General features: G+C 38.0%; 1 protein-coding gene across 2 annotated transcripts in view; it reads right to left on the reverse strand.

The window, feature by feature from the left end:
* Nucleotides 1-16,093, reverse strand: part of MET (MET proto-oncogene, receptor tyrosine kinase) — a 137,030-nt gene that overhangs the window by 54,310 nt on the left and 66,627 nt on the right. For both annotated transcript variants that reach the window (XM_044280296.1, XM_044280295.1), the window contains exons 4-9: nt 15,619-15,753; nt 14,838-15,011; nt 3,299-3,456; nt 2,289-2,391; nt 2,058-2,194; nt 1,090-1,251 (exon numbers count right to left, since the gene is read on the reverse strand). In XM_044280296.1, coding sequence (XP_044136231.1) covers nt 1,090-1,251; nt 2,058-2,194; nt 2,289-2,391; nt 3,299-3,456; nt 14,838-15,011; nt 15,619-15,753 — 869 coding nt within the window. The remainder of the gene's footprint in view (nt 1-1,089; nt 1,252-2,057; nt 2,195-2,288; nt 2,392-3,298; nt 3,457-14,837; nt 15,012-15,618; nt 15,754-16,093) is intronic.

A 16,093-nucleotide genomic window follows, 5' to 3' on the forward strand; every position in this document is an offset into this window, starting at 1 on the left:
AACCGGCCGAATTGAATTTTTGAGAAATGTGCTCACTTCTAGTGCTCTCAAATAAATAATAATAATTGACTATATAAATTTGGGAGCTGATTTTTAATCTTAGTTTTGTATGAAATTTGGGGGCTGATTTGGGGTGTAATCTGGAGTCTGTATAAATTTGTTGGCTGACCTGGTGTCTGTATTAATTTAGAGGTCTGCATTATTTTAAGGTCTGATTAGGAGTCTGTATACATTTGTGGGATTACCTGGAGTCTATATGAATTTTGAGGTTTCATCTGGGGTCTGTATTAAGAAGGGGTTGTCCAGCCATGTGAAATAAATTTTTGGAAAAATGATTAGAATGCCACAAGGAACGACATGGATACCAAAATATGTACTGTATGAAATATCTCATTTATTACTTGAATCTAAAACTAAAGTATTACTAGAATATAAATAAAATATGACAGGCACTCTTATCTTGTTTCTTAAGCATGTAATCTTTGTTTCCAGACACACTAAGCACATAACTAAGTAGCACAATCTTCTCTTTTGTATCAAGACTGTACGACATAAAGTATTCAGGAAGGAATCTGCTAATACCAATGGTTTTATAGGTTTGGATTGGTATAACCATTACCTCCCCACAAATTCCTGCCATTCTAAACATGTGCAGGCCACCCTTTTGTCTTGCTTGGTTTTAATGACACCTGTACTGTATTCAGTAAGTATAAACTACTACTGCAGGGTGAATTAAATCTCATAAAGATCAATGTGATTATTTCAAACTGTGGATGAAAAAATGGTCAACTGTGTACAATGTATCCTGGAAATGTTGCCTGTTCACCACTCTTATCTAATAGAAAGAAAATGCGGTGGTGTGTAAGAGGGTGGAAATGAAGTGCACTCCCTCTTAGAAAGAAGAACTAATAGAGGAGATGTACCAAAACTGGTGTAAAAGAAAACTGGCTAGTTTGATAAATTATTGCTACAGAAGTATGGACATATAAAGTCTGATATGTTTGAAATTTCTACTTTATAAGGTCTATACAAGAGCCAATGTTTCACTTAATTTATATTTACCAGCTCCTGCCACACATGCATGCTTACCTGAGGAAAGACTTGGTTGGGTGTATCTTAGAAATGACCGGATCATCTCTATATGTAAATGAAGCACTTGCCTCTCGGCGAGCATTGTCAATTTTCAGCATAATCCGATAAGAGTTACTTTTTTTTCTTGGTGTATAGCACTCGATAGCAGTACTGGAGACACTGTAAAAATGAGAGAAAATACAGGTACAATAGCCATAAGAACAAAAATGAAATAAAAAAGTGAATACTACAGAATAGATGATGCAGTTTAATGAAAAGAATACTGTACATACTGGGGGAACTGGTCAAATCTCTCATAACATGCATAGTTTTAGGAGACAGCAAAAACAGTGCAAACTAAGCCCAAGTTTTCAAAATGCCACATGTGGAATGATAAATTTGGCACAACGGGCTGGACATGTCTTCTCTCTTCCATACGCCACATTGTGAAGACTGCACTTTACAGAAATATATTGTGCTAACAAGATGGTGCATGCTATATGCCACATTATACATTATATGAATCCTCTGTTACTACTGTTGAGCAAGAAAAGAAAAAATACCAACTGCATTTTGCTTTGTAAATTTTCCCAAATGTGTTGATGCTTTTTAATATACTCTATGTATACAGTATTGTAGGTACACCATGTTTTTTTTTTGGGAGGGGGGGGGGGGGGGTGTCTTGATACAAATTTGCCATCAGGACCTGGGAGCTTCAAAGTGCACAGAAATATTACAAAAATGTATGTTTCCTACATAGGATTTCATGGGGGTGTAATATAAAGCAAGGAAAAGCAACAGGTTTGAAACAAGCTATCACACCTCCGCCACCCAGCTGTTGTGAAATTACAACTACCAGCATGCTCCACTCAATTCTATTGGAGTTCTGAGAACAGCTAGGCCAATTTGCATGGTAGGAGTTGTGGTTTCACGATGGCTGGAGTTTGGAGAATAAAACACAATGGTACAGAATATGATTTAGTTACCTCCTGATGGTGCAGATTTCATTACCAATATACACATTTCTGTCTTGTCCACTGTTCAAGTAATGTCCTTTCAAAGTAAGCAAAGTTCCTCCTGACTGTGGTCCATAGCTTGGTGTAATGCTTTCTATCACAGGATTCTTATACACAGAAACAAATAGAGAATATACAGGTGAAATCAACCAATATGTATATGTAGTGGAAATGCTCAAATTCACTGAAGATTGCACTTACCACAAAAGAGAAGGTGTTAAAATGGACGGTCTTCCTTCCATTTGACACACTAGTGCTTACATTAAATCTGGTAGTGCCTTCTTGGCCTACTCTGCAGACCAACCTTAAAATGAAATACAATTGTCAAATATATTAGAAACTATTTCCTGCTATGTATTATTACTATTTACTGAATACTAAGGGCCTGAACACCATTACCTCTGATATATACAGAGCTCTAGAGGATGCCCGTAGTTAATTTCAAAATCTGCTCTGGTGGCTACTTGCATTCCCCATGTAATACCAATTCTGGAGCATCTATTCTTATGACTCTGTGTTGTGCTGTTCCTTTATTATTCCTTCTAGAAGTTATGAATAAATTAACTGGCGTCTCCAATGAAGATCTAGAGAGGTGTTACCAGTTGGGGTGTGTGTCCCTGTACAGTCTGACACTGGCAGCACTGACTGGATAGTGTCAGAATGTCACACATCCCCAACTGGTAACACTCATCTGGGCCTTCACTGAAAACTGCTAGTAATTCTCTCATAACTTCTAGCAGATGTAAAAAAGAATGGCACATGATGAGTGATACGAATAGATCCTCCAGAACTGTTATTAAAAGGGGGATACAAGTAGTTGTTAAAACAGACATGTTAGGAGAGGTTACACGTCCTCTCTGAATAGCTTGGTACTGAATATTTCAATATTTCCAATATTCACACATTTTATTAGTGGCATGAGAAACGTGAAAATCTTGCCTGTCCACTAAATGGCCACTGACTTGGAATTCCTACATATATTACTTCAGGTATATTAGTAGAATTGTGTGAATTCCACGGGACGCTATGGCCCATCACCAGCAAGAAGATGCTGGCTGGCAAAAGATGATGAAGTGACGGCCACTAAACTGGGTGAATTCCTTTTCCTTGCTATCACTCATGGAGAGGACTCGCTGGCTGATATGAATATTGTTATACAGCATTAATGTATTCTGAACTTCAAACATCAGCATTAGAGAAAATCATCTTACTTGTTCTGTTTGCTATTCTTTCCATCTATTTTGCAATTGTTTTTTCCAACGAGGACTGAAGCTTCCTTAAATCCCAAATTATCTTTCCTGACAACCAGATCCCATCCACATATTGTTAAAGGAGTGCCACCATCAAGTGGAGCAGCTACTGGAAAGATCTGGGAAATAAAAGTCAAAAATCAGACATCAGCAAGAAATAAAGTGAGCTGTACTTAAAGGGGTATCCTCACATTATACTTTTAAGGCATATCTACATTGAACTCTATGAAACTTACTGGAAGAAGTAAGCATGCTAAGTATGCACAGCCATTGTTCCACTGAATTCAATGTGAAAAACTGCCACAGAATAGGTGGACAGATAAATAGATACGGTAGAGGAATAGAGAGATAGATAGATAGATAGATAGATAGATAGATATTAGATAGATAGATAATATGTAGATAGACAAATAGATAGATAGATAGATAGTAAATAAAAGCAGTGATTTGCAGATCTCATAGACCCACATGTTATTCACAATATACCATAGAACACATATCAGATGTTGAAAGTGAGACATTTTACCATCTCATGAAAAAATAATTTATTTTGAACTTTATGGCAGCAACGCTCTGAAAAAAGTTGGGACCGGGCCATGTCTAACCATTGTGTAGTATGCCCTCTTTTAACAGCAGTCTGTAAACATCTGGGAAGTGAGGAGTCCAATTGCTGGAGTATTGGCAGTCCATTGTAAATGAGCTCTTACCCAGAGAAGACAGCACAGTTTCTGGATCATGCTGACATATGGCCTCTTTTTTGCATGATACAGCCTTAACCTGCATTTGTGGATTCCACAGTGTTCACAGACAATGATGTCTGGAAGTGTTCCTGAGGCCATGGAGTGATTTCCAGTTCACAATCATGCCTGGGTTTAATGTAGCACTGCCTGAGGACCTGCAGAATACAATATTGACCGTCAGCCTTGTCCCTTGCACACATGGATTTTTCCAAATTCTCTGAATCTTTTGATGGTATTATGCACTGTAGATGGGATATTCAAAGTCTTTGCAATTTTAAATTCGGAGAGACTCGTCCTCTCTAACATACTCTTTATACCCAGTCATGTGAATTTGTTCCAAATTGCATATTCAGCAGTTTTTTTTATTAGTACTACTTTACTTTTCCAGTCTTTTGCTGCTCCCAACTTTTTGGAGATGCGTTGTATCAAGTTCTAAATAAGCTATTTTTTTTATGAGATGGTAAAATGTCTCACTTTCAACATCTGATATGTGTTCTATGTTCTACTATGAATAAAATAAGGGTCTATAAGATTTGCACATCATTGAATTCTGTTTTTATTTAAATGTGGTTTTAGAGGCAGGTATCACTAGTACCCACCTCTAAAACTGCCCAGAACAGCACCATATACCACCCACTTGAGCAAGTGATGTCACCGGGCTCCCTACTAGGTGGAAACATAGTGTTGTCAAGTCACTGGTAAGTAACTGGCTCAAAACAAATCGGCCTTACCTTGCTCGATGCAGAGTAAGACAAAGGGAGAGACGGAGCAAGGAAATCCTACATGCTAAGGAAGTGAAGGGAAGCTTATGTCCGGGTTCAGCCCTGAACCTGGACAACCCCTTTAAATTTTACACAGTGTCCCAACTATTTTAGAATTGCGGGTTGTAGATTGATATTAGAGAAACAGATAGAAATAGATAGACAGATTTCTGTACAGCAACCATTTTATATTTATTTGCATTTATGAAACTGCACAATTAATGTCTGTAACCTGAAAAGACATTTTGGGAACAATGAATTGCATGGAAGGAAGTCCTAAACACGGTCAGCTCAATTAGGTGTATACAGGACAAGAAACATATTCTGATTCCTTCGCACACACTACATACGGCCATTATTCCTCTGAACTTTGTTTGCCTCCTATTCTTTCGGTAATAGAAATAGTGAAATATGCCAAGCTGTGCAGTGACAATTATTAAAGGAAAGGCTTTTTTTCTATATTGTAAATTGTGTTAAAATGACAACAATGGTGGGAAAAATACAAACATGTCATTATGAGGCATTATATTGTTCTTTAACAACATAGGTAAAAAGGGACCAAAAAGAGTAATATAACAATTTAGTCCAAAATATAATAATAATATAAGAATTTGCCCCTCAAATGATTTCTTCTATTTCTGCTGATTTGACACATTTGAATGTTTCAGCTTTAAAATGATCATTCCTTTTATTGAAGATAAAGATTTATTCAAAACCTATATTGTCTATGTAAAAAGTAATTGTCTCCTAAACCTAATAACTAGTTGGTCCACCAAATGTTGCTACGTCTGCTCAGCTCCTCCTGCTCTATAACATGGTGCTTTCAGATTGCATTGCATTTTTTGGTGACAGGTTCTCTTTAAGTATGATGTTTAAGAGCAGGGTCAAGAGATTTTACAATAGCAAGATGAACGTTTGCTCTAAACTGTAGTGTCATTCACATTTGCCAGGTCAAATCTACATACATGGTTGACTGTCTCTTTATATAAGTATTTTACTACCTATAAACAGATTTCTGGTACATGACATTATTTTCTCCATTCAGCTCTGAAGCTTTTGTTGAAATTCGGCATACGGTCAGAGGTTTATCTCTCTTCTGCCAGCAGACCTGTTAGACATAGCTAAAACCGTGTAACAGCCTTCTGAGCTCACACAATGCTCCGCTGTCTACAGCTTGCATTGATGTCATTTTGGTTGTGTGTGTAAATGAAGAAGAATACATCATGCTATAAAAGATAAGCACAAGCCATTTCTAGCTAAAAGGTTACTTTTTTTCTGATGAAGATTGGGGGTCTGATGAAGATTGGGGTCTGTACTGAGGTCTGATGAAAATATTTTTTTTCCTTATTTTCCTCCTTTCAAACCTTGGTACAAACTTAGGAAAACAGCCGGCACTCCTCTCTTGCGTCGTGGTGCACGCGTCAAGGGCATGAAAAACCTACTTCAATATTCAGGAAAAGACCGGCACTCACTATTTGGTAAATCAGTTGGCTTTATTCAAAGCATTCAAAGGAAGCGACACGTGTTTCGGCTCAACACTGAGCCTTTGTCAAGCAAAGTGAAATCAATTACAAGGAAATTTAAATGCAGCGCCATATCCGGCGTTCAGACGTGGTGACGTCACACACTCACGGTTACAATGCATACACAAAATGAATACAAAATGAACAAATAGTAACCACCGAAGACGGATCACCTCAACCTATGGTCACAGTGGTAAGTAGATACTTGTAAATATTCATATATGCAAAACAAGATGAAGGAAAAAGGAAAAGGGAAAAAAAAGGGAAAAAAAAGAGAAGTAGGAATGGCAGGCATGTAGTGCAGCCCAATATATAGAAGCCACTGCAAAATTTAAATATTCAAAAAACAATATCTTGAGATATCTTCATCTCTTACAAACTAAATCTAATTACATAATTTTTATAATTTGTATTAATAGCAATATATTCCGCATTTTTCACATTATTTTCAAATATTTTCACTTTTCATTTTTTCTGTGACTGAAAAAGAAATGAAATTGATCAAACCCGTAATGTACCACAAGTAAAAGATATTTGAAAAATATTAAACATATAACATCTGATACCCTATAGGAAAGAACTCACTTCATAGTCTCGATTGAGACCTTTTGGTTCCAGAGTCTGCAGAGTGTGAATCCAGTAGCTTTCCCGTTTTTTTAACATTAATAACCTGTTACCCCCTCGACGTGGTTGCTGTATCTGTTCAATAATTTGAAACCTTAGTTGTGATATATTGTGGGAACAGCTGTCAAAATGAAAGGGGACAGGTAATAGCAGATTTTTCTTCCGTATACTGGATTTATGATTACTGAACCTATCTTTCATTCTGACAGATGTCTCACCCACATATATCAAACCACAGGGGCATTTCAACAGGTAAACCACATAGTTGCTGTCACAAGTAAAAAACCCTTAATAGGGAATTTTTTACCTGTGTGTGGGTGGGAAAAGGTTTCACCTTTAATTACTGCTGAGCAATGGACACACTGTAGACACGGAAAGGTGCCCTTCTTTGGAGTAGACAAAAACAATTGACGTGACATCTTACTGCCTCCTATGTCAGCCTTAACAATTGTATCCCTAATGTTTCTGGTTCGTTTGTAGCAAATCATAGGTACATCTCTGAATTCCAAAACATCAGGGTAGGCTGCACGCATAATCCCCCAATGTTTATTGATCACATGTCGAAATTTGTTGATCCATGGATGATACTTGACAATAAATGGTAACCGTTTTTTATCACTGTCAGGTCTTTTTTATTTTTATACACTTCGCCACTACACTTCTTTAGCTCATCATCCAATAAAGGTTTCGGATAACCCCTAGATGAGAATTTGTCTGCCATCTCTTGCAATCTTGTTTTCTTTAAAACTTCATCTGACACAATTCTTTCTACACGCCTGAATTGTGAGAGAGGCAGAGATTTTTTTACCGATGGTGAATGATTGCTAGAGAAGTGGAGTAGACTATTTTTATCAGTTTTTTTGGTATACAAATCAGTCTGTATTGAATTATCCGGCCCTTTTATTACCCAGGTATCCAAAAAATTCATTTTATTTAAATCACTTTGAACTGTGAAAGATAGTTCAGGCCATACATTGTTCAAATGTGTAGTGAATAAATTCAATGATTCGATGCCGCCCCGCCATACGCAAAAAATATCGTCTATAAATCGACGCCAAAAAATGCAGGATTGCGTATATAATGAATTGCTATATACAAAATGTTGTTCAAACCAGGCCATATAGCTATTTGCGTATGGCGGTGCGGCATGCGAACCCATCGCGGTCCCACGTTTTTGCTTGAAGAATGTATCCTGGAATAGAAAATAGTTCTCCTCTAGAACTAACTGTAATAATTGGAGAAAAAACATTTTCTCTTGTATGTTATAATCCGAAAATTCCAGAATCCATTCAACCGCAGTAAGGCCTTTCACATGTTCAATAGATGTATATAAACTCTTTACATCATATGTAACTAGAAGATCTCCTGATTCTAAGTGTACCTTTCTAATCTCCGATAAAAAATGGGTGGTATCCAATAGGAAAGAGGGAGTTTTCTTTGTCAATGGGGTCAGAACTTTTTCAAGGAGTATTGCTGGTGCAGACAATATTGAATCATTAGAGGCTACAATTGGCCGACCAGGTGGTGCCATCAAGCACTTATGGATTTTTGGCAACGTGTATAACACAGGGGTTACCGGATGTTGATTAACTAAAAATTGACATAATTTGTCATTTATTACTCCTTTCTCATTATGCCTATTCACAATTTCAGATAATTTACGCTTGATATCAAACACCGGATCCCTGTCTAATGAATGATATGTATCACGGTCAGATAATTGTGATAAAATTTCAGACACATAATATTCCTTATCCAACATTACCAAGGAGCCCCCTTTGTCCGCAGGCTTAAAAATAACAGTTTTATCGTCTAATATGGTGTGTAATGCATTTCTTTCCTCCTTTGACAAATTTTGTGCGATGGCCAAACCCTCATGACGAAAATCTGAGATGATTGCATCAAAATCTCTTTGCACCAAAGATATGTAGGTCTCAGCAGGATGATATATTTTTGGAGGCTGAAAATTACTTTTTAATCTTAAACCAAATTGATTCAAGTTTAAACCTGTTTGTATAGGAGTACTAGATGTGGAGACCGACATATCTTTGCCTGCAAAGTGAGCCTTTAAGCGTATACTTCTGAAAAACCGGCGACAGTCCATGTCAAATTGAAAACTATCAAATAATTCAGTAGGACTAAAGGAAAGACCTTTCTGTAACAATTTTAACTGTGTGGGAGTTAAACTTTTAGATGATATATTAAATAGCAAAGTCTCATTTATACCTGGGATCTCGTTGCCATCGGTGCTTGCGGCTCTCCTATAATGGCGTCCAGCTCTCCTGGTGTTCTTCCTCTTCGACGTCTTTGCCCTAAAAAAGACGCCGAGGGACGTTGATTGATGCTGTAATCGCTGCCAGATCCTGATGATTGGGACCCTCCACGGCGTGTGAAGCGACGAACCAACGGGGTAGCTGTGCCTGATGAGTCTTGCCATCTATATACTCTATGATTTTGATAGTCCTCCAAATCTCTGGTGTACTTCTTACGTTTAGTGGCCTCAATGTCCTTTTGCAAATCGTTACAATTCTTCTCAATTTTTTGTTTTAAAGATGTAAGCTCCTCCAATGATAAAGCGTCCTTCAATTGTTGCTCAATAGCACTTATCTGAGTTTTAATCTCCGCTATAGAGGTATTCAAATGTTCAATGGTCAATACCATCAAATCATATGAACATTTGTTCAATATATTAGCAAACTGTGTGCAATACTCTATATTATCACAGAAAAAGGTGGGTCTCAGATTTACCCTTAGTCCTCGTGGGATCCTATGATGTCTGCAATATTCCGCTAGTGTAGCTGCATGCAACTCCCACGCTACCAGCCTCCTTGATTCCCTCTCCCACTCCTTACTGCGTGATTCAGTAGGCGGCGTCTTCAGGAACTCCGTGCTGGTGGTGACCTCAGACACAATCTCCCGTGCTCTCTCCTCGCTGTATGTAAATGACATTTGTACGAAGGTGCTCGCGCTGTGATTCAATCGAATACAAACTTAGGAAAACAGCCGGCACTCCTCTCTTGCGTCGTGGTGCACGCGTCAAGGGCATGAAAAACCCACTTCAATATTCAGGAAAAGACCGGCACTCACTATTTGGTAAATCAGTTGGCTTTATTCAAAGCATTCAAAGGAAGCGACACGTGTTTCGGCTCAACACTGAGCCTTTGTCAAGCAAAGTGAAATCAATTACAAGGAAATTTAAATGCAGCGCCATATCCGGCGTTCTCTTTAAGTATGATGTTTAAGAGCAGGGTCAAGAGATTTTACAATAGCAAGATGAACGTTTGCTCTAAACTGTAGTGTCATTCACATTTGCCAGGTCAAATCTACATACATGGTTGACTGTCTCTTTATATAAGTATTTTACTACCTATAAACAGATTTCTGGTACATGACATTATTTTCTCCATTCAGCAGTGAAGCTTTTGTTGAAATTCAGCATAAGGTCAGAGGTTTATCTCTCTTCTGCCAGCAGACCTGTTAGACATAGCTAAAACCGTGTAACAGCCTTCTGAGCTCACACAATGCTCCGCTGTCTACAGCTTGCATTGATGTCACTTTGGTTGTGTATTTAAATGAAGAAGAATACATCATGCTATAAAAGATAAGCACAAGCCATTTCTAGCTAAAAGGTTACTTTTTTTCTGATGAAGATTGGGGGTCTGATGAAGATTGGGGTCTGTACTGAGGTCTGATGAAAATATTTTATATCCTTATTTTCCTCCTTTCAAACCTAGGTGTGTCTTATCATCAGGTGCATCTTATAAAGCGATAAAACAAGTACATAACTACTAATGATGAAGCTAATGGTACCTGAAAGCACACATCTCTGAATGTCATGCTTGGCTTTTTACATGCTACAATGTCTAACACAGGTAAAGCAAAGACAACAAAGACAGCAAAAGTATTCTAATAAATATTACATGCACCTACAGTAAATGATCATGCTGACAGAGACAGTAGGACACTAATTATATTATTCCATAATAACCCATTTTAGTTTTTTTTTCTACTGGAACAAACATGTATACTCATTCTTTACCTCTTAGGACAATGTTTCCTCTAATAACAGACCTTGAGGCAACATAGTTTGTGTTAAATGGAAACCATCCATGGAATATGGTTGCATAAAATCAGAAAACTGGAGGCACAGGTGAGTACACCATGGATGTGTAATGCAGCTACATGCATGAATTCTTTTGTGTGTCTACATATTGCTACTTTTGTGTGTAAGACTAGGCAGTTATGTAAAGAGCTATAATAAAATACACTGTGGTAATAGTTCAGACTTTATAACAAAGCACCACAGCTATTTACTCACAACTAACATGTAAATGGAATAGGATTACATTGATATCATTGGAACTGGTCCATGGCTATTTAAAGTGTACCTGTATTTCATATGTTATAGTGACATATTAAAAGTTTTGATTGGTGGGGTTCTGAGTGCTGAGACGAAGTGCTCACAGAGACTGCTCTCTCCTCAATGCAGGAAATGGATATGTGATTGTCTCATAGACAGTCTTCGGCAGTGAGGAGAGAGTGCTGTATGTGAGCGCTCCTTTCTCCTTGTGCTAGCAATCGGGTTTTATCAAATTTATCAAATTTGTAAAATAAAAAATTCCAATAATAATATAACTTTTTCTAACGTATCTTGATCAAAACAACCGTATTTGTGGGAATTGCTGTGATTCCCGGGCAGCAATATTATATACTGGTAAATCTCACACTCTAAAATGTCCAAAGAAAACACAATGGGTACATTTATCAATGCATTATTAATTAAAAGCTGGAGTGAAAGGGCCCTGGGAACTCTCTTGGGTGACTTGTATCATATTTATCAAGCAGCTAAAAGCATTTATTTTTTATAGGCTAAACACATCTACAAACTCATTTCTCATTCATTTCTCTTGGTATGTAAGAACCGCTATGCTTTTGTTATTTTTGGGACATCATTATATTTATGGTGATAGACTAAAATATGTTGACTGTTATGACGTGTCTGAGCACTGGCATGCACAGAAGAGAGGGGACCCCATACAAAAGATCAGAATGGGTCCCCTATCAGAGTCTCCAGGTTTGCCCTCCACACGCTTCCGATAACCCCTGGACTATTTCATCATATCTTAATAATTCTGGAGGGAAGAGTTGTACAAAAGTTATTACCACCTAATAGCAAAGAGGATAAGACCAACTCGAGCTAGAATCCCTCTCACCAGGGCACAGTATCAGCCCCATAGTCTGCCTCTTTGGTATGGACACCCTTGGGTCACAGCTGGTGCAGAGCTTGACCTTGCTTTATAGCAATAAATACTCTTTTAACAATTATTACAAAGTCCTGAACCTCTTCCAAGGCCAATGACGTCACTGTACATCGGTCATGTGGCCTAGGTGCGGCTCAGTCCCATTCCAACGAATGAGGCTGAGATGCAATACCAAGCACAGCCACTATACAATTATTGCGCTGTGCTTGATAAGCTTTGAGGAGGTCATGGTGGTCACCAGAACTCAGGTGAATGCATCGGCTGCTTCAAATAGCTGATTGCCGCCGATCTGATATTGATGACCTATGCTCATAGGCTCATCAATATCAGATTCCCAGATAACCCCTTTTACTTCTGTAGTAAACAGCTTTCCAGTGCTATTACTTGAAACTCTTCAATTATTTAGCTTGAAGTAACTGAATGTAAGAGAAAAATACTATAAGAGAAAACCAAGTAAAATCCTCCTGTCATCTCCATGTGACAGATGCATTATATATAAGCAGTCCGTTTAATGAATTGGCACTTGAAATGATATCTCTACTTACATGAATCATTTTCTCCACATCTAGAAATGGATCTAATTAAATACATTCACATGAATAAAAATAGTCTAAAACTGTAAATAAGAGAAAGCATAAAAACTTGGGCGTGGGCTCTGGGAAATCTATCTCATTTAATTACATCCATTGCCAATGTGAAAATGCTCTTAAATATGGCATACATAAACATGAATGCTTTTACATGGCAGTTTAATTTGCCCATCGTTTACAGGAATATTAAATGCAAACAAACTTAGTTTGGATGACCCAGATAACTTGTAAATTTGAAGGCGCACTTAAATTGCGCAATTGTGAGGCAGATTAAAGGGAACAAATGTTCCTATGAATGTCTGTTCACGATAATCTACACGTGTAAAGGTGACGCAGATCACCCGATTAATGAGCAAAATGCTTATTTATCGGATGAAATGATCTTTGGTGTAGACACCTCACCCATTGTTTCTGGGCAGCAGATTGTGCTGGGTGAACAACGATCTGATGTCCAGAAACAATGAAACTGTAAGCTTCACCCCCACTCATGAGCAGGTGATTGTTGGGAATTTGCGATAATTCTCTGCTAGCCTGCGCAGTGTAAATGCACCTAGTGATGCACAGTCTCATACTCCATGTTAGGTCTGCTTTATTTATTTATAGACCTTATTGCAGTATTGGGGCTGATCATTACACTAAAACTATGGTCACAGAGCCTTACTTCGATGAATATATGTTGGGAGTACTCCCTAACACATAGTTCTGATAGAAGGCGCTAAGATATGCCACTATGAAGACATACAATGGCACACATCAGCCATGGTCTACAAAAAAAGTATATATTATAGTGAAGGGCTGTCCCTGCTGCTGAAGAGGCTCCCCCCGCCACTTGATTGACCGGCCAGACACTAACAATCTTGTGCTGGTGTTCTGCCAAATCTCTATAAGTTTGCGAAAAGTCTATACCGGAAGTGACGCGGCCGCACAGGAATCAGCTGGATGAGGGTGTGCGCAAGCGCACATCCACCGGCTTAGCAAAGAATTATTGCAGCGCCGCGATAGAAGTACTTAGTACATTGGTTACCAAGGCGGCCAGGACGCTACTGAAACCCTTGCTGCCATGGTAATCTCCCTGCTGCTGTGTGCACTATAGAGCTCTATTAGGGTGAATAGGACAAGGGATTAAAATATCACAGGTTCTCTAGCCCCTAAGGGGGGGAAATAGTTATTAAATAAACAGTAAAAAAATATATATTTAAAAAACACCTAAATATTAAGTATAAATCACCCCCTTTCCCAATTTTACATATAAAATATATAAATAAATAAATAAACATATTACATATCGCCATCTCCAAAAATTCCAAACTATTAAAATATTTTAAAAAATCTCCTATGCGGTGAACGCCGTAACAGAAAAAAATAAATAAAACTGCATGATTCGCCATTTTTTTTAGTCGCCTTGTCCCCCCCAAAAATAGGATAGAACTATTTGATTATGGGCCGGACGTTCGATAGAATGCGGAACGCACATGGCTTTTTTTGGTGTTTTTTATTTTTTTCGCGTGGTATTGAATGGTATCGAGTATTGCAATACTTTTTTATGCTATAGAAAGCGAATCAAAATTTTGGTATCGAAACAACCCTAAATCAACACGAGCAAAATATTGCATGATATTAAAACTGCAAGTGTAAGCCTGCCACATAGGAGCCATGTCCCAACATATACCGTACATGAGCCGAGAAAAGATGTTTTTGCAGATTTGACTCTTCAGCTGTTTACTCCGACAGCTAAGGATTCCAAAATGAACAGTTCATTACATGCCTGTTTCCAGTGCGGATCCTTATGTCAGAGGGCGGTGTAATTCTAGCTTTCAGAGTCCAGTAATTTATGAGTCTTATCTGGGTTAGTAACACTGATTATTTCCTAAACTGGGAAACACGGAAATTATCTACAACTAATACCAAACAATTAAAACCCTGATAATAGTTGGGTCAATTTAAAATTTACCAATGTTGTGCCCTATGTAAGCAACTTCGTATACTCATCAAATTCTTTACCTTACTCACGACTGGAGAGCAGATTTCTTGAGTCCATTCGTTATTTGAACAATCCTTTCTTGTGGAGCAATGATCTTTGCACCAGCCACACTTCATATATGCAGGGGTTGAGATGCAACTGCTGCAGGACCTTTGCTGCTCGCACCCGAGGCCTGTTAATGGAACTTTTATTATCTGCAATACATATATATATACATAGAAATTAATAAATGTTTCCTGCAGTCAGTGACATGGCTAATCCGTGTGCTTGACATGAAAACACAGGATTCTTTGTAATCTATATCCATCCTCCAAAGGCTGCAATAAATATATTTTTGGGTAGAAGTTTGTTTTTTCCCTCTGTGTTCCATGTAACCTTCTGCATTGACAGTAAAATTGGTCTATATTCCTGTTGACCTCAGACAATAAAGAATGTGATCTCATGCAAGGAACGCTATACAACCTCCATGTACAGGGCTCTAATACAAAACCCATGGAAGTCTAGGGAGTTCTACTGAACCTTTGTATTCCTCTGATTTCATAGGCCATCAATATCAAAATCCTGGACAACCCTTTTAAAGTAAAGAAATTGGTGCCCTACAGTATGACATAATCTGAACTGTATAACTACAATCCGATATAGCAAACAAAATACCTCTTGAATAAAACATTTTGTCCAGACGTGTACAGATCAATTGCAATGTATTTTATATCCATGTAGTGATGCCAACAATCATTATTAACCCAAACCATATGTTATATTATGCATACAATAGTAATAGGCAATCCTAAGAAGTCTTACCTTCATTCCTGTGCTAACTAACATGTAGCCATTATCCTTGGATGTTTCATTAATAACGACTGTTGGAGAAACAGGATGTTGATCAAGTGGAATATTAACATGGGGTTTAGCATGGCTAGAACGAGAAACAACAACCTGAAAAACAGAAAAAGGTCACAAATATTTTTGGGCAGAAAATAATTAAATGTATTTTTATTTTGAAATCTATTTGACCGGACACTGAGAGCACATCGCGGCAGAGCAAACACTGTGTGTAAATGAATAACTGCCAAAAAGATGTCCAGAATACTGGTCAAAGTTTTGTCCATTTTCTTCCACCGCCAATAAAATGCTTCAGGGAAGTGATAGGGACGTAACACACCTAAAATATAAACAAAATGCTGCTCACAACAGTAGACAATGTAGACAAAGCAGCTTAGAACCAGCAGAGGACTTGCACTTGTTTTAAATCAGCTGTGACCAGGCCCTTGCCAGG

Source organism: Bufo gargarizans, chromosome 2, assembly GCF_014858855.1.
Source record: "Bufo gargarizans isolate SCDJY-AF-19 chromosome 2, ASM1485885v1, whole genome shotgun sequence".
NCBI classification, from domain to species: Eukaryota; Metazoa; Chordata; class Amphibia; order Anura; family Bufonidae; genus Bufo; species Bufo gargarizans.